At 38.3% G+C, this 27,641-nt stretch overlaps 4 protein-coding genes across 9 annotated transcripts; all 4 read right to left on the bottom strand.

The window, feature by feature from the left end:
- Positions 1-1,271: 1,271 nt before the first annotated feature.
- Positions 1,272-4,126, bottom strand: LOC137941942 (HVA22-like protein a). 3 transcript variants are annotated; one of them, XM_068787565.1, is made up of 6 exons: positions 3,939-4,126; positions 3,319-3,345; positions 3,084-3,206; positions 2,009-2,249; positions 1,715-1,816; positions 1,272-1,612 (listed from the first exon to the last, which is right to left on the bottom strand). In XM_068787565.1, exons 1-5 carry the CDS (start codon positions 3,992-3,994, stop codon positions 1,763-1,765), a joined length of 501 nt encoding a protein of 166 aa, XP_068643666.1. In that variant the 5' UTR covers positions 3,995-4,126; the 3' UTR covers positions 1,272-1,612; positions 1,715-1,762. The 3 variants fall into 3 exon arrangements, with proteins under 3 accessions (XP_068643666.1, XP_068643665.1, XP_068643667.1); XM_068787564.1 differs by having other exon boundaries at positions 1,272-1,629; XM_068787566.1 differs by lacking the exon at positions 3,319-3,345 and having other exon boundaries at positions 1,272-1,629.
- Positions 4,127-4,762: 636 nt separating this feature from the next.
- LOC137941727 (protein IRON-RELATED TRANSCRIPTION FACTOR 3-like) lies at positions 4,763-7,551 on the bottom strand. Of its 3 annotated transcripts, none has more exons than XM_068787267.1 (5): positions 7,329-7,551; positions 6,488-6,638; positions 6,127-6,245; positions 5,716-5,843; positions 4,763-5,485 (listed from the first exon to the last, which is right to left on the bottom strand). In XM_068787267.1, the coding sequence occupies exons 2-5, from the start codon at positions 6,568-6,570 to the stop codon at positions 5,075-5,077; spliced, it is 741 nt and encodes a 246-aa protein (XP_068643368.1). In that variant the 5' UTR covers positions 6,571-6,638; positions 7,329-7,551; the 3' UTR covers positions 4,763-5,074. The 3 variants fall into 3 exon arrangements, with proteins under 3 accessions (XP_068643368.1, XP_068643369.1, XP_068643370.1); XM_068787268.1 differs by having other exon boundaries at positions 7,240-7,551; XM_068787269.1 differs by lacking the exon at positions 7,329-7,551 and adding an exon at positions 6,770-7,232.
- Positions 7,552-8,710: 1,159 nt separating this feature from the next.
- On the bottom strand, positions 8,711-14,415 carry LOC137941941 (uncharacterized). Of its 2 annotated transcripts, XM_068787562.1 has the most exons (10): positions 14,252-14,415; positions 13,836-14,002; positions 13,669-13,733; positions 12,868-12,908; positions 12,572-12,660; positions 12,375-12,488; positions 11,839-11,916; positions 10,815-10,880; positions 9,157-9,237; positions 8,711-9,025 (listed from the first exon to the last, which is right to left on the bottom strand). In XM_068787562.1, exons 1-10 carry the CDS (start codon positions 14,388-14,390, stop codon positions 8,918-8,920), a joined length of 948 nt encoding a protein of 315 aa, XP_068643663.1. In that variant the 5' UTR covers positions 14,391-14,415; the 3' UTR covers positions 8,711-8,917. The 2 variants fall into 2 exon arrangements, with proteins under 2 accessions (XP_068643663.1, XP_068643664.1); XM_068787563.1 differs by lacking the exons at positions 8,711-9,025; positions 9,157-9,237 and adding an exon at positions 9,299-10,605.
- Positions 14,416-19,466: 5,051 nt separating this feature from the next.
- Positions 19,467-21,447, bottom strand: LOC137941286 (transcription factor TCP15-like). The gene has a single exon (XM_068786625.1). It carries the CDS (start codon positions 20,980-20,982, stop codon positions 19,801-19,803), a length of 1,182 nt encoding a protein of 393 aa, XP_068642726.1. The 5' UTR covers positions 20,983-21,447; the 3' UTR covers positions 19,467-19,800.
- Between the last annotated feature and the right edge of the window lie 6,194 nt (positions 21,448-27,641).

A 27,641-nucleotide genomic window follows, 5' to 3' on the forward strand; every position in this document is an offset into this window, starting at 1 on the left:
CTGATACCATGTTGAAACTAGTGCGCTAAAAAGCTCGAACCTTTTAGGAAAATATCCGCACGGATCTTATACAAGGACTGGGTTGGTCAATACAAACAAATATTTCAACATATATTAACATACATATTTTTACTTTGTATTTGTTATTAGTTTATTTTTCTTATTATTTTTAGCATGATTTTAATTATTCACCATTTTGTAAAGATATTTTGTGTTTAAAATATTTATTTAAACAAAATAATACAATAATGTAATCCGACCCAAACCTAATTCTTGGCCAACTCAAAATTGCTCCACATTGACTCAAATCCGATTCCTAACCCACTGAAATTCATCTTAACAGGGCTTGAACACTAGGGGTCGAACTCAATTCTAGGCCTCCTAAGAACCATGTTATCCTCTTATCTTGAAACACTCTCAATTCTATGGCGCTTTTTGCATTGATTCAGAAACAGGAGTTGACAAAATGAAAGATTTCCCTGGTATCTCGGCCTCTTTAAATCCCCCCTCGTAATCTTAGATTCTGGTGAAGTAATCTAAATTTGGGTGATGACTACTCATAAGGATAATTTACAAATGGAAAGACGGCAAACTGATTGAAATAAAACTACTTGAAAATCAAAAATTTTATGTAAAATGTATACATTATTTTATATACGATTTATTTAACATATATTTTTAAAAAAAAATTAAATGTATGTTTGAACACGATTATATTTTTTAAAAAAATTTAAATGAATGTTGAAACTTGAGTTCAGCTCGAACTCGGTTAAAATTATTAGACTCAAGCTCAATAACAATTTTAGGCTCGAGTTTGAAATATTTAAATCAAACTGGGTTCGAACATAAGCAGGTTCGGGTTCGGCTCGGGTCGATGTCACCCCTAGGTGTGAAGACCTGCGAAAATTCATAGTGGGTGCATGGAGAGGTGCCAAATAATTCACTAATGGAACACCCATAAAAAGAAGCTACTCTCGGTATTGGTTTACATATCGGAACACTTAGAACAATGCTCAAGATGTGAAACATACCGAGCTCTCTGGTCAGACCTGGAAAAAGAATAACCCAATAATGATTGAAGTAAGACTAGGATTCTCTCAGGTCTCATATGCTAACCTTTAGAATCTAATTCAGTGATAATCAGAGTTGTATTGGCAATACACCCAACTCTGGTCCCAATATGAAAGAAATTTATTGGTTTAAAATCTTTACCAGTTATACCATCTCTTCTCACAAATTTAAATATCACAGAGGAAAAAGAGTTATTCCAGTTATTCCATATCAGCAAAATGACTATCAGCTGAACTCGATACTGAAACTGCTGGTAGGGAAGGCTTCCCTGGTACAACTCCATTAACAACATAAAGACATGTACAACAGCTTCCTTAGAGAAGAAGATGAGAAGCACCATATTAAGGCATTCCATTACATGCTTATGTTATATATATAAGATGGATAGGTAGGTATTAGTTCCAGAAGTGGGAAACATGATCTTTTTTATCAGCACAGGAAACAACCCCGTATCAAGCAAAGGAAAAAGAAAAGTGTACCAAAACATCCACAAAGTCATAATGTTAAGTGATGCAGCACTGCCCTGCATCAGTTCCTGCAACTGTTTCACAAGTGAGACTGGAGATAGCAGAAAAATAGTAAGGTCACCAAAGTGCATAAAATTCAGGAATAGGAACTGATCAAGGACATAAGATGATCTCACCTAATGGAAATAAACACTGGACGTATAGGAATCCTAGTAGCGATAATCTTAGTCAAATATCACACGTTTGTTACTCTTTTTGGCCTTGGGCTCCCTATCAGACTGCACAAAAAGTCAATTTTTGCCTTCAAAATGCAATCGCCTATGTCTTTCTTTATTTTGCAGTTTTTTTAATTAAAAAAAGGAGTAAAAAGTCGATAAACTTCACTCATTCATATAGTCAAAAACCCATTTACAGAATCACTCAAAGTTACCACAAGAAAAATGACCAAAATATGAGCTTTTAAAACATACCTGGCTAATAAGTTTCTCAAAAGCTTCTGAGCCATTCTCTTCAATATATTTCTCCGCAGCAACTAGCATGTCATCTGGCTGATTAAAGACATCCTTCTTGCGGGGGATGTACCCAATGTTAACTGTCCGTGTCACAAACATGGGTCGCACAAAACGTTCATACACATGAGCAGCGCCACTGAAGTAAGGTATGACCAACCAGCAAGTAAGAACGAGCTTTGCATAAGACCAGAAGGGGAGCCTGAAGTACAAGAAATTAAGTGGAAATATCAATACTCTACTCGCATTTTGACCCTTCTTTTTTCTGAAACCAAGAGATGCATTTGCACCAACTTCATGTGGTGTCAGTAAGAAAGCCTAGTTATCAAATCGATCTTACAAAATTCATCAATTTCTGATAGCCTTGATTCCAGCTATACCAAGTAAACCTGAGGAATCAACAGAGGTTTTACCTTACTAACAAACCTTATATGTCATAACCAGTCAAAATACCAAAAATTTGAGAATCACCATCAAGGAGGAAAGAAGGTACACGGAAACTATCCAAAACACTTCTAAAGATTATGAGAATACTCAATTTCATGCTTAAATGATTGGATTAACTATATGAGTAAGATACTTCCAAGATGAAGCAATCATGTAGAGGCACTGGACCCCAAAATAGGACACAACCAAGAAGCAATTAGCACAGTTAAACGAGACTGACCCAATTAGAATCCCTTCACCACATGCTTACGCAGCAAAACACAGAGAATGATTGTAGAGAACAAAGTCCCCAGTTTTTACACGACCTTAGCTTAAATCAACAGTCAGCAACGGCTAAGTTCAAGTATCAAGGAATACAAACATTGAAACCCATTACAGGAGTCAGCTGGAACACCTATAGATATTTCCTCTATCTTCTCTCCCAGTTAGTACTCTTTTGCTTGACTATCTGCATGAGTGCCATTAACAGTCTCAACAAAACTAAAGGAAATAAAAGAACCACATTGTCCTGTCCCGTTATCAATTTTTCATTCAAGTCGTAAATGAGGAAAAGAAATGATTACCCATCTATGTTCGATTCAAAGCATACCATTCAATGATTTTCGCAAATGTAAGCTCGAAGAGTGTGATCAGTGAATACAGAACCCAGTAAGTCAGCCATTGCTGGTCATCCAAACGAGATTCAGTTTCTATGGCTCTAATGGAAGCATACCTAATGACAATAAAAAAAATGTTATTAGTTAGGACAGACGGAGAATAGATTTGATAAGCAAAGAATACAGATTATGGCAATTTTACAAACTTCAACTGGAAGAGGTACTTACAGAGGATAGACTAAGCTAACCAGCGGCCTGCAAAACAAATTAACATAAAGAGAAGTTTCTAAAAGGAATATAAAAGTTCAGCCAGAAACATGTAAAACAAACCAAGAAAAATAGGCAATGTCCTAATAAAAAATAAAGTTTATATTTTAGCTGGGGGAGGAATCAGACATTTAACTTTGAAATGGGTTACAAAGAACAGAATAAAAAAAAGGAACTTTAGATGAAAAGAAATAATTTCATTGAAACTATTTTGTCTAAAAATTTCCTCTAAGAACATCAAAAGTTTCTGCCTTTATCACTCAGCACTGGATGTAAATAAATCTAAGTATGAGTGAGGAAACGTTTGCTGCAGTTGTCTTTGCCAAGAAAATAAACTCATGGAAAATTTTCAGCAGACTGGCTATCAATGAAACATCCCAAAAATACATTTTGACACTTTATAAAGGACAAAAAAATAACTCTTCCTTAAACGACGGAAATAGGAAACGAACCAAAAATGTTTCAAAACCAAGCAACCAAACCTCAATTACTACCACAACGATTGCCGAAGACAACCAAAAATGCGCGAAGTTAAGAGCAAACAAGAATGCTACACTTTGAGATGAAAAAATAAAGCATACCCAGCAAGAACATCGAAGTTCTGTAGCAACACCTTGAGAAAATTCCCAGAGCCCATTCCGCTAATCTGCTTATTTTACCGATCAGAAGATAAACAAGAGGGACCTTTTCCCAGTATTTTCCAGAATCAGGGGAGCACAGTAGAGCTGCCACCACTCAAACGCGTCAGAGCAGCCGGCTTCAGAACGAAAGCCAGTTAGGTGGATGCGAATATAGGGAGCCACTTGTAAAGTGCGACTGATTTGTTAAAGAATTTACGGGTTTAACCTGCTCGGCCGGAAATCGAAGCTTTTACCTTGTAAACGGGTTAGCTAACTTTGTACTTCACTCATTTCTTACCAAAAAAGCAATAAATTTTGTATGTAATATTTATAAAAAAAATTATTTATATCCATATACTTTATATTATATCATCTAACTTAAGGACCCAATTTAGGTAAGTATTTAAATTAATTATTTTTATTAACTTTTAATTATTTTAATTAATTAATTTTTATTAACTTTTATCGGTATTAAAGTAAAAATTATAATTAGATCCAATTTTTATAATATATAAAATAAATTTAACATCTCCTGTAAAAGGAAATAATTGGGTATCTAAGCCTAACTATTGGGGATGCTGTAGCCAAAAATCAAGGATATTTACCAGAATGCTTGTTGTTAGGTTTGAAACCAGTAAAGGTGGGGAGTTTTTCCCCAGTCGATGCTCTCCTGAATCTTGATTCTTGACTCTCTTTCGTTTTTGGTAAGGTAAGTTACCCAAACTCATTGGGTTTTGGGTAAAGCCAACCCATTGGCGACAATAGTTCAAAGTCGAGCCTTATAATTCAGTAACAAAGAAGCAAACTTCAGATTTTCTAATGGATCCCAAGGGTCCTCTGTGTTATGAATGCGTACAATACGGGTTCTATCCTGGCAAACCCAATTTACAAAAGAAAATACAATCTGTTTCCAAGAAAACCCTAGAATGATCTGCCCAGCGTCCTCTGAAAGCCCTAAAATCCCTTCTTGTGACTATTTTTCCCAGGTAGTCATTGCACCCCAAACTGTAACCATTTTGCTTATTATAAACAGGGATCTATCCTAGAGTCTTCAACATGCTCTTCTTGTCCACAGTTGGTGGCACTGGGGCTGGTTGTCACTGATCTGTCGGGGGCTGGTTACCAAGGAGCTGTGAAGGCCATGAATCTGAAGGGGTGGGATACCTCGCATGTGGCCTCTTAACTTGTGAAGGAGGTTTAAATGGCTCCTGCATCGTCTTGGGGTCTGAATTAGCTTGGAGATTTTGGGGGAGAGGGATCACAAAGACAGGCCCAACCACTGACGGGGGCTCCAAACAAGGGTTTGTGGCAGGTGGTGGTGGTTGTTCCAGGTTTTCCGACAAAGATGACGCTGAGTTGTCAAGATGGGGCTGGCTGGTAGCTGCATCTGTGCCGTTAGGCCATATGGGTTGAGACTGCATCCCCTCACTTAAATCATTTCTTAACTTCATAATCTCAGCTTCTAGCGTACTGTTCTCATCTTTTAGTTCATTCTTCTCAACAGTCACCTGCAACCCAACCACTAGAGTTATAATTCCCAACAAAGTGACAGAGAGCAAAAAGAATACAATTTCCACAATTTTTTCAAATAATAGATTAAATTAAGGGAATTTGGGACAGTCAACAGATTTGCAAAACTAGCAAAAGTGACAGAAATGTGAGCTGAGCAAATAAAAGGATGCATTATATACATCATAAAGAAACAAAAAACATAACAGATTATGATTGTGAGAGTTACATAATGTGTTTCAGTCAAAAGAGTTGCATTCTCCTTCTTGAGGCTCTTCACCTGCATAAGCAGGTCCCTGAGTAATTTGCAGGTATCACATAGTATTGAAGCCTTGCCATTGTTTTGACGAGTTGGTTCTGTTCAAAAAAATTAAACAAAAGATTAGGGAAAATATCACTTGAGAGGCATTGAAGAGCACTTGTTTCAGTAGGAAACAGAAACCAATATCCAATACAAGCTGGTAAAAAATTGTAATTTGGAATTTCAGGGGAACAGTCTGACCTAACCCCGTTACTTTTCTCTACAGAAAAACTAAAAAGTAACAATGTTTAGATTTTATAAGAAATAACCAAAGTACATTTACAATGGGACTGAACACAACAAGCAGAAGAAAAAAGATTCCATAGGGGTGACAGTTACCTAGGGCATTGTCAAGCTCTAAAAAAAGCTCGTTCAAATGATCACGTTTCAGCTTCTCTCTAGCAGCCTTGTGAATCTTCTTTGGAACTCTTCCTAGGTTCTCTTTATTCGGTGAATTCCTGCACCAGGTCCAATATTGTTTTCAGATGCAGAATAAGATGCAGCGGATTGAAGTTACATCCACAGAAAAAGGTTGAAAATTCCAGTTAACAGAATGGTAGGCAAATCATTTGATCCAGCTTCTCATCATCTACTCTTTAGAGTCTTCATAAAATTAATATGCAGAGGGAAGCAATATAAATTTGGTAACTGAACTAAGATCACTTTCCAGAAAAGAATAAAAATCCTGATACTCACTGACCTGCTAGCAGGTTTCTCCACTACGATATTTGACTCATTAACCATGGTTCTTGTAAGACACGAAATCGCGTTCAGTCTCTTCATTCAGTCACAGCCATATGCAAAGAATAATCTTCTCAAGCGTATGCCCCTCCAAAAGCACGCTTCTAACTCTGCCAATCAACCCACACAAATAAAAAAACATATACATTATGATCAAGCAATGACCAAACTAAATGGGATTTATTATCAACAGAAAAAAATCCTGAATAAATTACAATAGTAAGATCATCCAAAGACTTACAACAGTGAAAGTCCCATAAATTACTCTCGAAACTTTCTTCCTGAATGTTGACTACACACGCCACAATTACTCTCCAAATTTATGTCATCAAATTGATACAAAATGCAAAATCCTTCTTTTCTCCAAATGCAAGTGGTCTAACAAAAATGTTTTTTGGTATCCAAAACACAAATTTAACAGCCGGTTAGTCTCCAATTACCAAAAAAGTTCCCATTTCAAACTCAAGATGCAATAATATTAGAGGCAAAATACCAAGAAGTAGAGAAACACTAACAAGCAACAACCAAGTCGTCTGAAACGCTAAACAAAACGAAAAAACTTCAACATATGCCAAAACCAAACAAAAACAACACCACGATCAAGATAACACAACTCCGAGTCCAAACCCCAAAAGACGACCCTCCTAAAAGTACATCCACAAGTCAGTAGTTTCCCAAAAGCTCCCCAAATCAAGGAAATCAAACACTTACAATAGTACAGAATTCGAGGAAAACTCCAACTTTCCAAGCATCACATCTAGGGCTCAAACAGATAAGAATATATGCGATGAGGCGCTCACCTCAAAACCGAGAATGAAAGAATCAGAATAGAGGAAACAAGTACTGGTAAAAGCCGTCAAAGAGCGACCAAAGCGAAGGAAAATAGGAGCAGAGCACAGAGCGGACAAGAGAGGCAGGCGCCTTACGCACGCGGCGCTTGTGGACAGCAGTCACGGCACTCGCCCTCGGAAAGAGAACTGGGCAAGCGCGCGAGCAGGTAACACGCCGCGATTGAAAGTCAAACGTAACATTTAGCTCTGTTGCTCGTCAGTGGCCAGTGCCGTGCTGCTGGGTGTGCGCAGGGTACACCGTTCGCGAGCCAGCCTACAACCACACTGCCAGCGTCGTCAAAAGCGCATCACGTCGTCAAAGTACGAAGAGATTTATATTAGGCTGCGTTTTTATTCACATTTTATCAGGTAAATAATCGATAAATATTAAGATTTATTGCCCTAAAAAAATAAGAGAAAAAGGTGTTCTATCAGTCTCATAAAACTTTGAATAAGTATTAAAAGATATAAAGGGCTGATACACTACAAAAGTCATTAGGTACGAAACATGCGAAATGATATCTCAACTATTTGATCATGATTAACAGTTATCTCAACCGTCATGATCAGATGGCTGAGATAACCGTTTCACATATGTCAATGTTATAAAAATTGACCCTATCCTTGATTCCATCATATGACTAAGTTTAGATAAAACCAAGTATACCAGGGTTGACCATCAATGGACCTAGTAACATATCATTATCATGTATTAAAATAAACAAGAGGAGCCTCTACCCTCTTAATCGAAGGACGGGGGCTCCTCCCCTGCCAGTGCACAAAAGAAGGGATTCCCCCCTAGAGGGGTTTAGTGAAGAAATCAGTTGATAAAAACCTAATCACAAACGTTCATATAATTAAAACAATAATTAGCTGCTTAATCAACCTCCACTTAGAGTGAGTTGTGTGTGATATCAGGTTGAACGATGCACTCTTTTGCTAAAATATTTGCAACTCCCATGTCCTTAGTGATGGTGGAGTACTATCTTTGAAGGCCAATGACAAGAGGAATCACTTGACCTTGACAGACTTTGTTTAATTAGATTGAACTATTTTAATGAGATCAAAGAAGCTAAAGAAACTATTAATTTAATTTCTCTAGTAAATAATAATGGAAGTTTCACTAAGATGTCACATATATTAGGGCTTAAAGGTGAAGGAAAACACCTTTTTAACAAGCCTCTCTAACATCCTCTATGGTGAACTGAAATGCTCAATTAATCAGGATAAAACATTTATTTTACGTCTCCTATCAAAACCCTTCAAAATCTTCTAGTTAATAACTCATCCACATCTTTCATTTGTAAAGCCTATTAAAAGATAAGTCTTTACCTGGACAAGCTGAAGAAGCATGGTTCCAGAGCTTGAAATATCATTCAGCGTATGAATTGGACAATGGACAACTGAGTGAGGTCAGTAGAGAAGATAACAAAAGTGGTTTTTCTAACAAGGAGGGAACCAAATTTTAGAAATGGCACAGAGAAAACATAATACAAGTTTTCATGTCATCCAGTCATGTCCACTTTTGCATACATTCCCTCTCTTTATGCCTGAGAAGATCAACTTTCCCTGCATCCAAATTGGAACTTTCGCACCTTCATCCTACCATTCAAGGCAAGAGCCAGTACATCAAATTCTTCCACAAACCATAGCTCTGATATTGTAGCCTGAATCAGTTTTACATAACTGCATAAGGTCAACTTATTTTTTCCTTAAAACGGAAAAAGGCAATTGTCGTTTACGAGCAAGAAACCAGCAGAGAATCAAACGAGAAGTGGCTAATTGTCAGGAAATATACCTTGAAACCACGGATGCGGTCATTTATCTGCTTGACCAGCTCATGAAAGAATTGGAGTTGATTCTTGGGCTCATGTTTTTCCTACAAATACAACACAGACAGACTTGGAATAAAGCAAGCAAAAAAAGAAGAAAATGAAGAAGAAGAAACAAACACTAACAAATTTTGGCGCACAGACAGTAATGCACCATAATCTTCCAATATAAAATATAGAGTTTTAAAAAAATATATATTTCAAAATGTTCAGTTCTTCAGCTTTTATTACTTCAGAAGACAAGCGAATACCTGGTGGAAGGTGAGGAAGACCCCAAGCCTCGGAAGGAATAGGGAAAGAATTCCCGACTAGGAGGGAGATCCTGGATGCTCCCTCCTTTAGCAAGAGAATCTGAGATACTATATCGGCAGTTTAAAATGCATGCTGCCATTGTCATGGATTGGCGAACATACATAAGACATGAAGAGATCGTTTTCATTGATCCAATCTTTTTTGTTGAAATCTCTTTCAACAACCACAGAGGATATAAAATGCTGGAGAAAAGCTTAATGACTTGTAAGAGCGCCCAACAGTAAAATTTTGCCATACACCATCTGAGTAGACTAGTAAAATTCTGCCAGTGTGATTCCTTGTTACCCTGCCAGCACCAACTTGGCAGGGTTTCCTAGAAGGGTCTCATCAAAGTTAGGTTTAAGCCATCGGTTATGGTTTACTTCATTGTAAAATAGGGAGGTAAACAACTGGCTTTTTTCTTTTGATTGTGTTCTTTGATGTTCTCAATGCATTTTTTTTGTTTTTTAAATGGTGAAGACTCTATGTAGAGATATGAATTACTCTACCTTTCTGACACTCATTTGACTAGTCTCCAATACTATTTGGTCACCTCCTTTAAGAAGTCAGCCAAAAGGTAGTTGCATTAATAAATAATGTCTGACCAAATAAAAACACGATAATGAGAGGGAAAAATGCAAAGGGGGTGGCAAGCAATTAGTCTGCAGAGCACCATGACTAATTATTTCAGTATCTACAAGAAACATGGGTGTGTTTGTCGTTGACAGAAAGAACAACATACAAGGAAAACATTCAACCTCTAGAATAGTTTTTCTCCTGAATGAGCAATCTCACTATTTGTGATGCATCGCAAATGGATAAAAAGCAGTTTGACGTATTTGTGCTTCAACTGAGAGAATTGATACCTTTGAATCGAATGGATAAACTCAGCACTGACAAGTGGTCTTCAGATTGATGGCAGTAGTTCATGAGAGGCAGGAGCAGATTGTGACAATGGCCAGAGGCAGAGAGACAGAGAGAGAGATGGAAATTTTTTCACCTTTAAATATCTCTGCTACTCATCGTCTTATTTGCTCTCATTTCTCTTAATTTACCAGCCTCTGACCCACTATTAGCATGGAATTTTTTCAAAGGGATCATTCACATGTTTACAGACTGCATTCCTATTACAGAGAAAATATATTTTTTCACTTCACTGAGGATAACAAAGGGTACCTATTTTATTAATTGCACATTTTTCACATTGAAAATCTGGCAGAAAGGAAACAATAGGAAAACCTATATAGCATGCAAATTATTTCCATGGTTCTGTGCATAAAAAACATCACCAATATTAGCATAACATTAGGTTGTCACTACTAAGAGTCTCTACCTCTGATGAAATTTTTGGCTGTCCCAGAAGTCTTGCAAATGATGTGTGAAGAATGACAGGGTCATACTGCACCATGGAAAAGAGTATTAGGACAAGATATAGATGGAAACGAAAGCTGAAAGCTTCTCAAATAATCCTATCCAAAAACTTGAACAAGTCCAAGCATAGATTTATTTTCCCTCCTTCACACTTTTGGATTAAAGCATAATAACGAAACTGGCAACTGTCTGGGCAGAACCAGGACCTTTCTTGAAGAAGACCATCATAGCTCTTTTTCTTTTTATGTACTAGTTCAGAACCACTTACCAGCCCAAATAAAAGGTAATAATTTTAAGATTGGAGTTGCTTGGAAACAGTTAATGATTCCAACTACATAATCACAAGAAATTCATAGTAGAGACATGGCTTAGAATTATTTTCCTTGTGACACTAACCCCAAGTCAGGGGAATATTTGTCAGAGTGGTTCCGTCCACTCTGGTTAAGTGTTGTGCTTTCCGTATCTAACAGACCGGTCTTTTGGGTTGTATTGGCTAGGTGTTTGACATAGTATCAGAGCTGTTGCCCACGTTCCGCGTTCGAATCCCGGAGTGCAATGGTCCCGAACCCGGGAACGGTGGGTGTCAGAGTGGTTCCGTCCACTTTGGTTAAGTGTTGTGTTTTCCGCATCTAACAGACCGGTCTGTTGAGTTGTATTGGCTAGGCGTCTGACTCAGACTTCTGAAGTTAAGCGAGCTTGGGTGAGAGTAATACTAGGATGGGTGACCTCCTGGGAAATCTTATTGGTTAGGTGTTTGACAATTATGGAGAGATCCCCAAGATGATGAATAATGTATAATCAACTGAAAATGGTTGTCTAAACAATTAATATTTTAGACCCTAACCCTCTCAGGCCAGGAGAATCCAGGTCAGAAGTGCATCATCCAGCCTCAAGTTAGAAGAGAGCACCCTCCAGACCAGATGGCTCCTTTATGTTACAAGAAATTCAATAAAAATAAAAAGAGATTCATATGATCTACAGCTTACAAGTTGCTTTCTGGGTGCATGAGGGAGAGCATTCCTCAAATTTGCACGGATGTTTACTGGGTCTGTACCAGATGGTACCTGCATCAAAACAAAAGTAAAAACAGAATCAATGCCTAAATTTGAAGTTTTATAAATGCAAAATGTTGACTGATCATCTTGATCTGAGAGAAAGAAGGATGATATGCTAGTGAGAAGTGCAAAAAGGATAAAAAAGTCATCACGTTTCAACTCAACCATGACATGATTTTATCATGTCTTTTAATTCTACCAGCCTTTAGCTATCATATTTTTTAATGCTACAAGACTTAGGCCAGATCATGTCATTCATAACTGCGATAAAACTAGATTGTCAGCTAGTAAGAGCTTCATCTGTTGAAAAAGGAAGCTTGAAGCACTTGGAAGTTTTTCCAAGTGAGTTTGCTCTCTTTTAGATATTTTTAAAAAATGCCCATATTGGAGCAATTATAAATGGTGGCATATAAGATTAAAAGCAATAGGTAAGAAGAAAAAGGGATCTCAAGTTTGGCATTACCAACCTGCCAACACCCCAGTAGCACACCAGTTGATGTCAATAGCACTCTATCTAGCACTATCTTCAGTGGACAAAGAGCTTCTGAAACTGCTTTCACTGCATTTGCCTCAGCTTCAATCTCACAAATACGACACAATAATTTAATACAATAAGGGCTAACGAGAAAATGGATATTATAATGATTAGGATTTATGCAACTACCTCATCTTCTGTTGCAGGAATAGGTTCAAGATGATGAGAAGCATGAAACATACTAAAATGATACAAACTTGTGTTCTGGAACCAGATTGCTGCCAGTACCAGATGGAGAATGTCAGTAAGTACTCCAGAAATAGAGTGAAAGAAATAAAAAGGCTGAATAAGTTCCCTAAGGGAAAAATACAAGAAAGAAAGGAAACTTTCCATGTCTTCCAATTAGACTCACAATCCTCATGATTTAAATGATAAATTTACAAATAAGGCAACGAGGTAAGAAACACGGAAAAGAGGACCATCACCTTTGTCAAAATAGGGAAGAAAGGTATCCCTAACTGCCTGCCTGCAGCAGCCATAGACAAACATTCATGAGTGTTCCACATATGAAGTGGGAAAGCAATGCAGAGCCTTTTCTCTGAGTTTTCAACAAGGTTACTGCTTCATTTCACAGGTGAACTTTTGTCTTTATGTTAAAATGGATTACAGCTTTCCTATTGCTCTCTAGAGTAACTTCTTTAAAAATCTGTGACCTAGCTAAATTTACCCTTCAGCTTCGAGAGTTTTAATTCTTTAATGCAGCAACACTAACGGTATTACAACTCTACATATATATTTCTATGTTTCCAATTTCTCCATCAGTGACTGAATCAAATATTCGCTCAAGTCCCCAGTCTACTTAATGTGAACTTTTGTTTTTATGTTAAAATGGATTACAGCTTTCCTATTGCTCTCTAGAGTACGACTTCTTTAAAAATCTGTGTAAAGTACCTAGCTAAATTTACCCTTCAGCCTCGAGAGTTTTAATTCTTTAATGCAGCAACACTAACGGTATTACAACTTTACATATATATTTCTATGTTTCCACTTTCTCCATCAGTGACTGAATCAAATATTCGCTCAAGTCCCCAGTCTACTTAATGTAAACTTAAAATTGGGTGTCAAAGAGAAGAAGTCCAATCTTGAGTTTCAAGATCATAACGATAACATCAACATAAAATAGAAAATCTCCAACCAAAAAAAAAAATTATTAAACTATAAATGGCAGCATGAAGCGCTAGCGTCATCAACGAATAATTTATGATGGGATAGAACAAACTACTTACGATATTGGGGTTGAAAATTCTGGGTCCATGTACAATACATTCGCACGAACAGGAGGATCCGCAGGCTGCAGCATTACCCCACAGAAATCAACAGGCAAATTTGAAAATAAATAAATAAGGAAATTCATAGCAAAATTGTGAAAGTCTAAAACTTCACCAACATATACCTTAAGTACAGGGGTGACCACCCCATCCTTCAAAGTGAAGATATCAGAAAGAGAGAGGGACTGAGAAGTTTGTCCCCCGCTGAGGAACACAGCACCTTTCTCATCCAAATCCCGCTCCATTTTATCGTACAACCTCGATCGTTTCTCTGAATATGAGATGGTAGGCCCTGCGAGGTGTCGGCACAATGCCCCAATTATTCCCTAATTTCCACAAAGAGGGAATACCACAGCGCCGCAGTAAACTCAATTTCCGCACTTGACAACCAGCGGGAAACTTTTCAAGAGTCTCCCCGGTTCACCTTATCAAATCCCAACAATTTCGAAACAGAGTGAAGAGGGTAAAAGGAGACCGAATTCTGCTCCGACAAGTCGATCACCACTGTAAAAAGAGTTGCAAATAAACAAGCGAAACGCACCTGGATCGGGTACAGGGGAACTTTGAGAAACAGAGCTTCGGATCGCCATTCGGAAGACCAAGAAGAAGAGAAGTGCAGAGACGAGCCAGATCAGAGCGACGGGCTTTCCACGGTTCCACCAATGTCGCACCCTGGCCATCGACTTCCCTCGATCACCTCACTCGTCAAAAATTTCCCATGTCGTTACTGCCTTACCGGTTCGTCATGCTGGAGACTCGGTAGAGCAGCTGTCGCCTGTCAATTGTCATTCGTCGACGTACGGCCCTGACTTTAATGCCTTGGACCTTTCTATTTTAAAGTGGGCCGAGCTACAAGTATAGACAGTGGCCCAATAATGGTTCATGACATCAGCATTCCAATCATTTGCAAATCTGCCCAAAAAAAGGGAGCATAGAAGTGAAGAGGGTGTTTAGTAGGCCCAATACGATACACCGGAAGCCCAATACGAAGAAAATTTACTTGCTTTTCCTAATTGGTATTTACTCTTTTCAAATAATTACAATTGAAAATGTAAAAGCTTAATTAGTAGTTCACACGAATTGAACAAAGACCCAATCCAGGCGAGGACGAGGACGGGCGGCCGTTCACCCTATGAGGCAAGAATGAGAACGAGGACGAGAGAATAGGTGACCCCTTACCCTGTGAGGCCATAATGGGTGGAGGGAGACAGGTCGTTTTCTCTTGTTTGGATAGCCACGAGAGAAAAAATGGAAAAGAAATATAATTTTTCTTGTTTGGATGCAGTGCAAAAAAAAAAAAATAATAATAATAATATTTTAAAATTTTGATAATTAAAATTCTTTTTCTTTCTTTTCTTTTCTATTACGTGGGGTTCCAAACATGCCCCTAAATATGTCTAGGTTGGAGGACTCCATTATCGGTTTCCTTTATATACAAACAATACACAAAGATAAATAATAAATAAATAATTAAAAAATTTATTATCTTTACTAATTTATTGTTGCCTCAATTAAGGACATATATACCTTCTATTTTGGGCAAACTATCTTTGCATTTTAAAGTCTCCCCTTTTCCCAACTTGTCTCAATTTCCTTCCCCTTGAGATGATGTTTACAAAAGCTAATGGGGAACAAGAAATGGAGGACAGTGCCACAGAGGACATCAAGCCCATCATCCCATAAAGTGGGCTGGTCTGAAAACCGTACTGGGTCCTACCCTCCTTGCATTGATGCAGAAGAGCCCACATGGAAATGGACTGGTTAATAAAAAAACAAGAGAATACCTCATGTCTAATCAAATATCATTCGCATCTAGTCAAAATCATGCTCGCAACGATAAAAGAAGTCCGGTTTGTGAAAATAAATAAATAAATAAATCGATAACCACAAAAAGCTAATAATTTATAGGGTGGGTACCCTTTGTTTTTTCGGTTAAGATGACCTCTGAGTGCACAATATGAGGGACCCCTTTTGAAGAGTTATTATTGAAAGCCATTCAAAAGAGAAAAATGTAGGGCTTATACTTTAAGCTTTAGAGTTGATTGATTATCTCCTCGGTACTAAATATCAAATATTTTAAAATAGTAAAAAAATAGTTATAATTATGTGTTTTTTAGTCGGAGTCCATAGACATCAAACTAGGACTCCAGACTTAACTCGAATAGATAAAATTTTGAGTGGACTCAGGCAATAAGATAGGGACTCACCGATTTGGTGAACAAACTTGGGGCAAATCAAATTCCTCCATACATCTCAACTCACCCTGCCCAAATTATCCCATCCTAGTTACTCGAGTCATAAGTTAATTCTGCAAGTAAAAAAACCTTGGTAGATAATCGATTAGCATAGATTAATATGATTTATATCGAAGTGTCTACGTTTTCATATACTACTAGTTATAAAGTTATTGATACAATTAATCTTCTAATGACGTACTTAATATTTGGTATCAGAGCTAGTTCATGCAAAATTTAGCAACTAATAATTTTTTGAATCTTTGGTAACTAATTTGATTCTATTTCATACATATGCTTATAAGGGTCAATGGTAGTGGCTTCATTATGCACTCAAGTTTACTTGTATTAGAGCTTCGAACTGGATTATTGTTGCATTTGTAAAGGAATAAGAAAGGATTTGATTAATTCACTTATGTAATCCAATTTACTAATGTTAATAAGTAGTAAATTGTAACTCTGAAATGGGTTTTTTTTTCATCACTCCTTCGAGCAAAGGGTTCAAAAAAAAAAAATTGCAATATTGAGGTAAAATCTTATGGCCTCAACTTTTATATATGTCATGGGTTAAAAATCTTTAAAAATGATAATTATAATATATTCTCATCAAATAAATAGTAAGCATACATGTATTATATATACTTTTATCAAAACGATAATTATTTAAAAAAGAATGAAACAATGTGGGATAATGTTGAAATTCTAACCGAGTCAAGGGGTAAAGCAAAGACAAGTTTATTGTGAGAACTTGACCTTGCCCTGATATGTTGCTATTCATAGTCAAGGAAGTAATGGAAGCTACTTAGATCTCATGGCAATCACTTTAAAAGATGGAAGGAGAGGAAAAGAAATCATCCAATCCATTTCACTCAAGTATCCTCTATGATTAACTCCAACAACACTTATGTTACTTAGTTTGGATCAATGTCATAAAACTCAAGTCGATTTTGATTTATTTAAGGTAAGTTATTCAACTAAATTAAGGTTAACCATGTTTGAACATTGATGGACCCATTATAATACTAAACACTAAACTATCTAACTTAAAATAAATAAATAAGTTTTAATCATAGAGAGTTTTTTTTTTCCGATATTACAGGAATGAGGGGATATGGCTAATGTCCCTTCCTCACTATGTTTCAAAACGACGGGTCACCTACTCTCAACCCCACCACATAATAGTCGGGAGAATCTCCCCTCTCTGGCACTCTCCCACACCGTTTTTTTCTTTCTCAGGGCATAATAATGCGAGTGAGATCAACCAAATACACCAATTAAACCAATAAAATGTAATTTTTTTAGTCATGAACATTATTAATGATAATTACTAATAAAAAGTATAATTATTTATCATTATGGACACATTGTGAAGAAAAAAAACCCCAAAAAACAAAAAAAAGGATTAATTTATTAAAAAAAAAAAAAAAAAAGCAAGCTCAACGGGTCAGTTCAAGTAAATCCTTAAAAAATCTCACCGCACATCAAGGCAGCATCACTCAAAAATCTGAAAAAGAGAAGATTCCTACCAAATTTGACCTTTTTACAGGGTCAGACTAAGTTCCCGAATTTCAAGTATGAACCCATCATTCAAGAGCATCTTTAACGCTAACTGTATAAATATATAAATAAGAAGGATTTAGTGTAAGTAAAAGCTGCATGGGGAGGAAAGCCTGTGAGAAAACAAAATTTGAGGCTAAAATGGACGTAAGACGTGATTAGAGAGGGGTTGAGAAGTTTCGTTATTCCTCTGATAATGATTGCAGAGTTTCACGTGTCATGGGTCAAGAGGACAGCCCATATCTTCTTGGGATAGACGAAAGCAAAAGGAGTTGGAGAGAGGGAGGCATCTCTCATTCTCTCTCTCAATCTTGTCACGGAAAGTTTCTCACTCTGCCCTAATTTGAAAAGGGGTGCCCCAATTTAGAAAATTAAAGATCCCCGGCTCGAGAATGATAGAGGGGAAGTATTCTGATTTTGATGCTCCCAAAGCCTCTTTCCTCCTCTTAAACATATTACTTATTTAAATAACAAATACATACATACATGTATATATATATATCTCTCTTTAATTATCTTCAACTATTAAAAATAATTTAAAACTACCGGACTTGTGTCAGATAAAATAAATATTAGAAATATTAATACTCAATATACAACTATGTATTTGTCGAACCCTAAATTTTTATATGTGTATCATTCTATGTACGATTAGTATCGGTCTATATATGATACGTATTAGTTATATACATACAATATTTTAAGGCTAGCCTTAATTAGTCTAAAAATATAAACGAATACGTAAATGGTTCTTGGGAGGATTTTTTATTTTATTTTTAGGTGTATATAGCTTTGTGAACCTTGTCAAGTAATTAGCTAGTTGGAGAAAAATTTAGAGTTCAATAGATTTAAAGGGGTAAAAGAGAAGAAAACACGTTTGATCTGTTCGAGCAAGTAGTTTTTTTTTTTTCTGTAGAGTATGGTTTATTTAAAACCAAAAAATTCTTGAAAATGATTCTTATGTTGATTTTTTTGTTTCAATCTGACTGTATAGGATTAAAGGGGGTACGTAATACTTTTGTAACATTTTCATTCGATATTTTGCACGGAGGGGAATCCTTGTTGTGTAATACAAATTTATTGAAGTATTAAAGTGGACTTTTATATTTTTTTAAGAATTTTTGGGATCGGGGTCCGATATTGCAATCGAGTAAATTTCATTTTTATATTAGATTGAGTTTAGTCTTCAAAATATTTATTTAAAATATTCATTCAAGCAATGTAAAAGATCCATGACAAAGTCATAATTGGTAAAATATATTGCTTAAAAAGATTTTTAGATGGTAAAACTGCATAGAAAATTAACAATTTTAATTTTAATTTTTTGCTTCACAAGCTTAATTTGTCTATGGCATTTTCTTAAAAACATAAAACAAAAATAAAAATAAAAAATATTTCCTAAACATTTTCTAACTTCTCTCTCTCTCTCTCTCTCTCTCTCTCTCTCCAAGTCTGTTGTTTGAGCTGACAAGGAATTCCCCTTGGGCCACCCTGCATGAACTGTAACTGGGTAGCATGCAATAGATTAAAGGAGAACAAAATTAAAAAAATAAAAGGCTGAACTCCAACTCAAATTCTAGGTATTGGCTTGGGAAGCCTTGCTCATGTGGTCCAGATTCCAGAAGAGAAATTGTCAAACTGCAACTGTGATAGAAGCCATAGATTTTGTGGGTCATTTCAATGCACAGGATCTTGGTCTTGGGACCCTTGAACTAGCTAACACATTCCATCAGCCCCTCCACTGAATCCAATATGGTTAAGTTTCTGCTGAAAATTATTCTGTCCAGGCCATGGTTGTTCTTCTTTCTGTAATGGTTTCCAAGATTTTTTAATGTTTGATTTGGAAGTTCATCAGCATGGAAGAGACTTATCAAGTCTTCAAGATTTCATACATCAGAGACCCAGAAAAGGAATATAACAGGAAAAGAACTAATTAAATCAATCAGATAACCAATAAGAGTACTGTCATATCGTATGATAATATCTCTGTCAGAGAAAATCAGCAGAAAACACCAGAAAAACAAAAGAATTTGGGCAAAGCAGCAAGACCCATTTCAGTTTTCTTAGCAGTTCACACAATCAGCAGAACAAAAAAATAAGATTCTCTCAACTCCAAATTAGGGCACACAAAACCGCACTTGTGTTCCAAGCGTATGTTGATACAAATATATATTCAACTGATGAGGAGGAAGGAGAGGAAGAAGAAGGAAAGAACTCAAAAACATTGCCGCAGACGCTTCCGAATTGTGATAATCGATCAGCTGGTAAAAAAAGTAGATTACTTGTAGTAGTGCTGCAACTACTCATGCCGTGATTGTTCTCCCCCACCTGGTTGTTGGTGTTGTTGATGAGTTCCGCTGTGGGAGGATTCTGAAGCAGCTCCGCCGGAGACTGGCCGGTAAGGATTGAGACTGGTGAGGGTGCCTAAGTGGGGTTCGTTGACAGTGGAACCCAGTTGCTGGGTCGGCAGCAGCGCCATGGGAGTCGGGAAGTTCATGAAATGCAGGCCGCTGGACATGGAACCCCTGTAAACATTAGAGTTTCCTACTGAAGGGAAGGTCCATATAGGGTCCCCTCCCCCCATTCCCTGGTTGTTAGGGTTAGTGACCATCCAGAACGTCGTCGGATTCTGGTTGTGGCTGAGGGGCACCGGCCCGGAGTTCGACTGCAACAGGTAGTTTCCTATCTGATGGTGAGGGTGATGGTACTGCGTCGTCGTCGCTGTCGCGGACGTTGAAGTCGTCTCGTGATCTGATCGTCGCTTCTTGACGTCCACATTCATTTCTGCGTCGGATACGTCGGAGAAGCAGCTGCTGCGGAAGAATTCCTGTTTCGGGGGAGGCGACACGAGGGGCTGATTGATGCTATTGGAATGGAAATTGAAGAGGGTCGACGGGTTCTCCGGCGAGAATCCGACGCCGCCGGCGAAGAGGATCCGACGTTGGGACTCGTCGAGGGTGCGGTCCCAATCGCTCCTCATCCTCAATTGCGGGGCAGATAGAGCGGCGTGGTTGAAATACGAGCTCTTCAGCGGCGCGGACATGCTGGAGCCGGAGCTACGTAGGGAGATGTTCAGGGAAGTGAAGTTGGCCGGAATCGTGCCGGTCCCGGTGGCAGCGATCACCGCCGGCTCCGCCTGCTGCAGCAGCCATTCGATCGTCTCCCCGTCCGACTTGTGCCCCAGCTCCCTCGTCAGCTGAAAAACCCTAGCCGCGCACGTCGCCGGCATGCGAATGCGCCTCCCGCGACCCTCCACCTTCGTGTGCCGATCCTTCGTAGAGGTCCTCTTCGGCGGCGGCTTTTTCGTCGCGTCTGCTATCTCCAAACCGGAACTCGACCGGACTCCGCCGCTCGTCACCGGCGTAATCGCCAGAGAAGGGTACCCAGAACTGGAACATGCATCCTCCTCCTTCCTCTCCAGCAACTGCAATGGAAAATTCGGCCGCCGGAGTTCATTATCTCCGTCCATGGTCAATCGCATACGATCAACCAACCATGAAAGCTTCCTCCCAGGACTCCTCTCCTCAACAACTCCTCGCCTCAAAAACCCCGTCAACCCCTTCTTGTTCTCACTCACAATCTTCTCTTCCTTCTGCAGAAAGAATTCCCGAACTCAAAAACCCAGACAACCTTTTTTTCTTCTTCTATCTCAGAATCTTCTCCTTCTCTCAGAAAGACTAATTTCGTCTGCAGAGTATACATTAACCTGCAGACGCCGCCTGCTAATCGATCTCAAGTTCTCAACCACACGCACTCTCTTCAGAACAAGTATCTCGAACTGATAAAAAAAACCCAGAAATCCCTTTCTTCCCCTCCTTCAAAATCTTCGAAAAAACCAGGCGCAGAGAGAGCGATTTTTGCAGGATCTGAGAAGGGGGAGATCGAGAGGAGGATAAGGGGCGAGGGGAACAAGCTTTAAGCAACAAAAACCATGAGTGGAAATTATATGGTGGCATGGAAAAGCAAAGTGTTTTGGAGGAAATTTTCCCTTCTGCTTTTGTAAGCTTTATTTCTATTCTTAATTTTTTTTCTTCTTTTCTGCTCCTCTTTTGCTAAGTCTTTCTTTCTTGCCTTTTTATTGTGGCTGGACAGTCCCTTGGCTCAGACTCCACGTGCGGTGCTCTTTATCATTCAATCCATAAAGACAGTGGTGGTCGAAGTGGGTCCCTTCTTCAAGTCAAAAATACCAGAGACTGTAAAGAAAAGATACTATACGTGGGACCCATCTCATTCAAGTAATCATTGCTTTTTCCCCCTTTCCTAGCTCTATCTCGTTGCCTTTCCCTTTCCCTCTCTTATGACCCATATCGATACTTTGTTACAAGTTACAACATAAACTCCAACAGATATGTTTAAGTTGATTTTCAATGTAAAACACTTATCCAATTACTCACATTCACATTTGCGAGTATTAGGATGTTTATGTTTTGCCTCTGGTCGTATCATAAAACCATCCAAATTTGATGCATATACGACCGTCTAGCTTGTTTTGCCGGTCTTTCTCTCTCCTAATCAGATCTTACGATCTCACATCTTTGCAGTTAGACCTGAAAATCTTCTGAAACATTATAAAAAGCCTTTCCCACTCCGCGTCCGGTTTCACGTGTTTGACAAACGAGCTTCAGTTTTATCTCCAAAAGTCTTCAGGACATTCTCAGCGAGCCACAGAACTGTGCCCACATTTTCGTGAATTAAGACAAGCTGCGATAATGCCGTGGTGGTTTTTTTTCGTTTTCGTTGCGGAATCGACGAGAATAAATTCAAGAAGGCTACGTGCAGCAGTAAACATTTACTCTGCTTTCTGTTTTCAGTTATGAAACCCATCATTTTATGGAGGTACTTTTTTTAAATCCTTTTATGGTGAATTTCAGGCTCACTGCAGGGATCCGGACGAATCTCCTGTAATGCTCATGTCATCTCTCGAGTAAATTAATTAATTTTTTTATTTTAAATTTTATATATTAAAAGGAGAACGAATCAATTATTGAATGCACCTCGCCCTCGGCAATATTTAATAAATTAATTTTATTTAGATAGCTTATATAGTTTTTTAGGGAGTCTAATGTATTAATATGACCATGTTCCATGATGACTCGGTTGGATCGACTCTGTTTTGAGAAAGGATTAATCGAACTCACCTCAAAATTAACGAGAATATTTATCTAGCTATAAAATTCAAAATTCTGATTAACACCTTAGTTTGGAGTTACAACACCATGCTTAACTTTGAAGTATGATCCTTGCTAATCGCACCGATGGCTGTTAAGTAAATGTGTATTGTATAAATCTTTTCAACATGTTCAGTAGTTTTTTTTTTTTTTTTTGGAAAGATATATTATTAAAAATAATAAAAAATAATAAAAACACATAATGAGTTTAATTATGTGATTTAAAAATATTTCCCACTTGTTTGATGATAAATACCTTGCTTAGTTATATAAAATATGCTTAAAGTCGTTTTCTAGAGTCGAGTGGGTAGGAAAGAGAATGTGGTGGGATCCACATGTTGTACTTTACATATACTACCAAAAATGTTGCAAAACTCAAAAAGGCTTAGAGCATTCATGCCCTTAATTAAACAAAGCAAAATCATATGATTAGACACCCAATTGATGTTAAATATTAATTATTCAATTCCAAAGTATATGATTGTTGATTGTACCCCAAATCCCAAATCTTTCCTCATCTACCCACAAGATTCTCCATATTAAGACCCTCCATTGAATCAAATCAATCGTACAGTTGAAAAGGGTATTATAGTAATTTTATATAATACTCTTATCTTATGCCTAGGAAGTCATACTTTGGTTCTATGACTTGGACTCGAGACCTGACACGACCAAACAACACAACCAAGTTGGATCGCCTTAAAGTGGGTTGATAGCTCGAGTCCAAGTGGAGACCAAGGGTGGAGTCGGTCAGGACACCTAAAACTAGAAGGGTATTTTAGTAATTTTAAGGCAGAAGTATTAAAAAAGGCCGCGGTTCGCAGGGGAGGGAGCCGTCCATTTATTCGGAACAGCGCAGCGGTTAGGGGTGGGCACCGCTGTCCAGCTCTCAAGGGAATGTCCTGCTCTCGTCCCTCTGGCACAGATGGTGGGTGGCCTGACAGCACCACGTCATCACGACAGTTGGAATCTTCCTGCCCCGGGGAACAACCAACTACGCTCTTCACGCGTGACGTCACCCTAAGACCATCCAGAGGATGAAAGCGAAGCGGGTCCCACTTCGAGGTGGGTCCTCTTAGGGCTGACGTCACTGCTTTAAACTGACAGTTCGGTCACATCACATCGACGCTGCCCGCTGCCTCTGGGTCTAAGCTGGCCGGCAGACCGATCTATCCGTATTTTACTTTACACCTGTCTTTCATCAAGGACTCGTGAATTGCCCAAAATGCCCATAGTACAAAATTAAAACGCGCATCCGGTAACTCCACGAATCTGGAAATGTGGACCGGGCATTCGACATGGATGGCAACTCTTCGGGCCGGGTCGGGTTTTATACTATCTAACTCCGCCCCACCCATGGTTTAGATTTCTAAGCACATACCGCCGCCATTAACTTATGTCTCGGAGGGACATAGATTAACTTGATTTGGGTGACAAGTGGCAAGGCGAGGATCTTCAACGCGCGCAGTACGATTAACATCGACAAAAGGTGGGCCTTGAGTGGAACAAAGTAGGCCGGATCTGAAAAGTGGAGCTGGGTCTCGTGTTTCTTTCATGTGGGCCCAAATGCGAAAAGAGGAGACAATGGTGCGAGGGTTTGAATAATGGAGCCGAGAGTGTGCTGTGGATTTCTCCTACACGCACTGACGAAATTGAATACGGCAGTGTGAGGTGGGGCCCGGTTCACCTCTCTGATTGTGCCGGACCCATCCGGTCGACATGAGTGCAGAATCGCTTTTTAGTGCCGGGCCCTCTGTGTAAGAAGTTCGCTGTTATGCTGTCTTCTGTGGGTAGCCATGGAGCATCTTACATCTAATTCAAGACTGGAAACAATACTCAAAGCTGCGGTAAATATATTTTTTTAAAATAAAAATGTAAATAGCCTGGCATTTTTGTAATTTGACAGGATATATGGATTAAAATTGGACATAATTCAACCAAAAATCTTCCCAACCCATTATATAAATAAGCGAGGTTAAGCTTGATTAGTTTTCACCATAGAATCAAGAATTAAATTAGGAATTGGGATTCCGATTTTTGAATCAAATCAAGCAAGTCGAACTAGGACTTCAAAGTTGACCAAATTTAGGGGAGTTCTATAAAAGCAAAAATCCATCCCTAAGTTAGAACAAAAACACAGGACAAGGGCAAAAACCAAAAGTTTAACCTAGTTATGGGTTTAAACAGGGAATGAAACGGGTTTTCTGAAACTTGATTTAAGCCTGATCGTGGTTGCCATCCTTATCCATGGGCTTCCTGCAAAGAAACCATGGATTTACCCTATCACAGTGACATTGATAAAAGGAACGATATAACAAGGATGTTTTGTTTTTTTCTAAACTTTTCTATATCAAATCCCGAGATGCCTCCGACGTAACATTCGCATGAAAGAATTTAGTAGTTGAGCTGAGTCGAGTTGGCCTCGAGAAGCTGGAATGTGTTCATCAAATTAAGCATCATGTAAGTTACAAATCCGTCAATGGAAGAAAATTTTTCTTCCGCAAGAAATCTGTCCAGGCTTTCTGGGTCTGATTAGACAGGAGTAGATGGGAGTTAATGCAGTGGTATGACCTTAAGCATGGAGCAGCACATGATCTTACAGGTGGGTCTTGAATCGATTAGTGAGGAAATACATGGAATTTCTGTGTGTAATTCCCCTTCGATCATTGACGACTGTAAGGTGAATACGGTAGCTTTTGAAGCGTTGAGTTCCGTCCCCCCTGTGCCGTGAACATCCATCGATGGATTCTGGAGTTCCGAACCATATTGATACGAGTGATTGAACTACTCTTTCCGCGGGCCAAATTGACTGGGCTGATGATTCGTTATCTCAAATTTCCGAAGGAAGAGTTCGCATTGGAGGCCGAATGAGGGCAGGTAGAATGACATCAGAAGATCACTGCGCGTAGCAATTTGTCTAAATTTGGAACTGAAAGGAAGGAGAGATTGCCGTGTCTGATTCACCAGGTAACTTTTTCTTGATCCTACTATCCATGAACAAGATATGCGTCTGGCTGTTCGATGTGCTCCGGGGATATTACGCCGTCGATTGCTTCATCGGAAAGTTATGCATTTAGCCTCAGGTGGAACTGGGAAGAGGAATTCGAGAAACGGCAAGTTAAAAGGAAAGACGGATGGATATGAAAGTGGCCAAGAAATTTGCTTCAGGTGGGACAGGGAAGACGAATATGAGCAACGAGCAAGTTAAAAAAGGAAAAGAAGTACGGACAAGAAAGAGGCGAAGGAAATAGCTTGTGGAATGGTCAGTGGGCGATGGAGGTTTGCCGGTATGACCCAAATATTGAACCTGTGGCTGGGCGAATAGATATTTGTTGGGCTTGATATGCAAACGATTGGCTGCCAAAATGAGAAACATACTCCTCGATCAAAGCATTATAAACCAGAATATCATCAAAGAAGCTAAGACAAACTTCCATAAATATTGGATGGAAAGTAGCATAGAAGATATCAGATGAAGCATTATGGAACTTTGAAAACAATCACAAACTTTATAGTTTATCTCCTATTTAAAATTCTACTTCCTTTTGTCGATAAACTGAGTATTTTTTTATCTATAAAAAATACAAAAAAGGTCGCTATAGTGATTCCAATTCTCCACTAGTGATTTTATTAATTCTAAATTAAAATATATTTACATAAATAGCACAACTAAAATTTATTTAATGAGACAATAACATGCAAAATAAAGTGAGTTAGGTTTTGTAAAAAAAAAGATTATAAGACAAGAGATGTTGATTAGTCAACAACTATCATCTTAAATGAGTTAGGTTGTTAAAAGACACACAGTTGTGTAGTGGTGACATGGTTAGTAAATAAACAAAATTTTATAGAGAAGACATAAAATTATAATTATGCAAACTTGTGTGTATCTTCTTATTTATTTTTTCCTTTTGAATCATCTAGCCCTAAAGGCATTATAATCATTATATACATTTTTTCACAACTATAAATACAACTTTTGATACGAACCTTGTCACCACGTGACGAAACCTGATACCAAATCTGGAAATCGACCCCAAGACCTTTCAAGTTTGATGGAAACCGTGACCCGTTGCCTAGCAAAGCAAAAACCTTGGTATGATGAAGACGCCGAAAACGGGTATGGAAAATCCGTTTGATAAGTTGGTTTGAACACCACAAGGAACCCTTGATAAGTTCGAAAAGTTTCTTCAAGAACTCAAGAAGAATAACTCACAATATGAATAAACATAAAAAAAACTGAATTGCATAATCTCAACGTCAGCTTTAAATAGCCAAAATTACAATGAAAATTTTGAATTTTAAAATTCCTAAAAATCCTAAGAAGGGATCAGATTTTGACTCAAGATTTCTTTCCTAAATATGTTTATAATGGAACTAAAATTAAAATTTTAAACTGAAGCTTAAAACTAAAATAGGATTACAAATAAATCAAATCTTGATCAGATCTTTTAAACTTCCTGAATCTTGATTTGATTCTTTGCTGGACAACACATCCTCATCAGCTTGAAAACCGCCTTGCACGTGTATTTTGGAATGGACATGCAAGTTGGCCATGCAATGGCTCAATAGATGTGTATGGCTGATTGACTCTCTTCCATATCAACTTTGATGAGTAAAACCAACCTTTGTTCACCCTTAGTAGTGAACACACTCTCTTCTTGTTGTAGAACTATCTAGACTAAGTTATTCAACGTTTCTTTGAATCGTTTAGCTCGAGCCCTTGTCACCGGACCAACTCCCCTCTGCCCCCCGTTGTCCTCAAATCATCACCTACATCAAAAGGACTCAAATCAGTAACATTGAAAGTAGCACTAACATTGTACTCACCAGGTAAGTCAAGTCTGTAAGCATTGTCATTGATCCGTTCTAGTACTTGAAAAGGACCATCTCCTCGGGGCAGCAACTTAGAACGTCTTTGTGCCAGAAATCTTTCTTTCTCCATGTGTAACCACACCCAATCATTGGCTTC

Source organism: Aristolochia californica, unplaced genomic scaffold (assembly GCF_029961685.1).
Source record: "Aristolochia californica isolate CCGP_79_NKW_82.1479 unplaced genomic scaffold, dmAriCali1.0.hap1 SCAF_9, whole genome shotgun sequence".
In the NCBI taxonomy this organism is placed as follows: domain Eukaryota; kingdom Viridiplantae; phylum Streptophyta; class Magnoliopsida; order Piperales; family Aristolochiaceae; genus Aristolochia; species Aristolochia californica.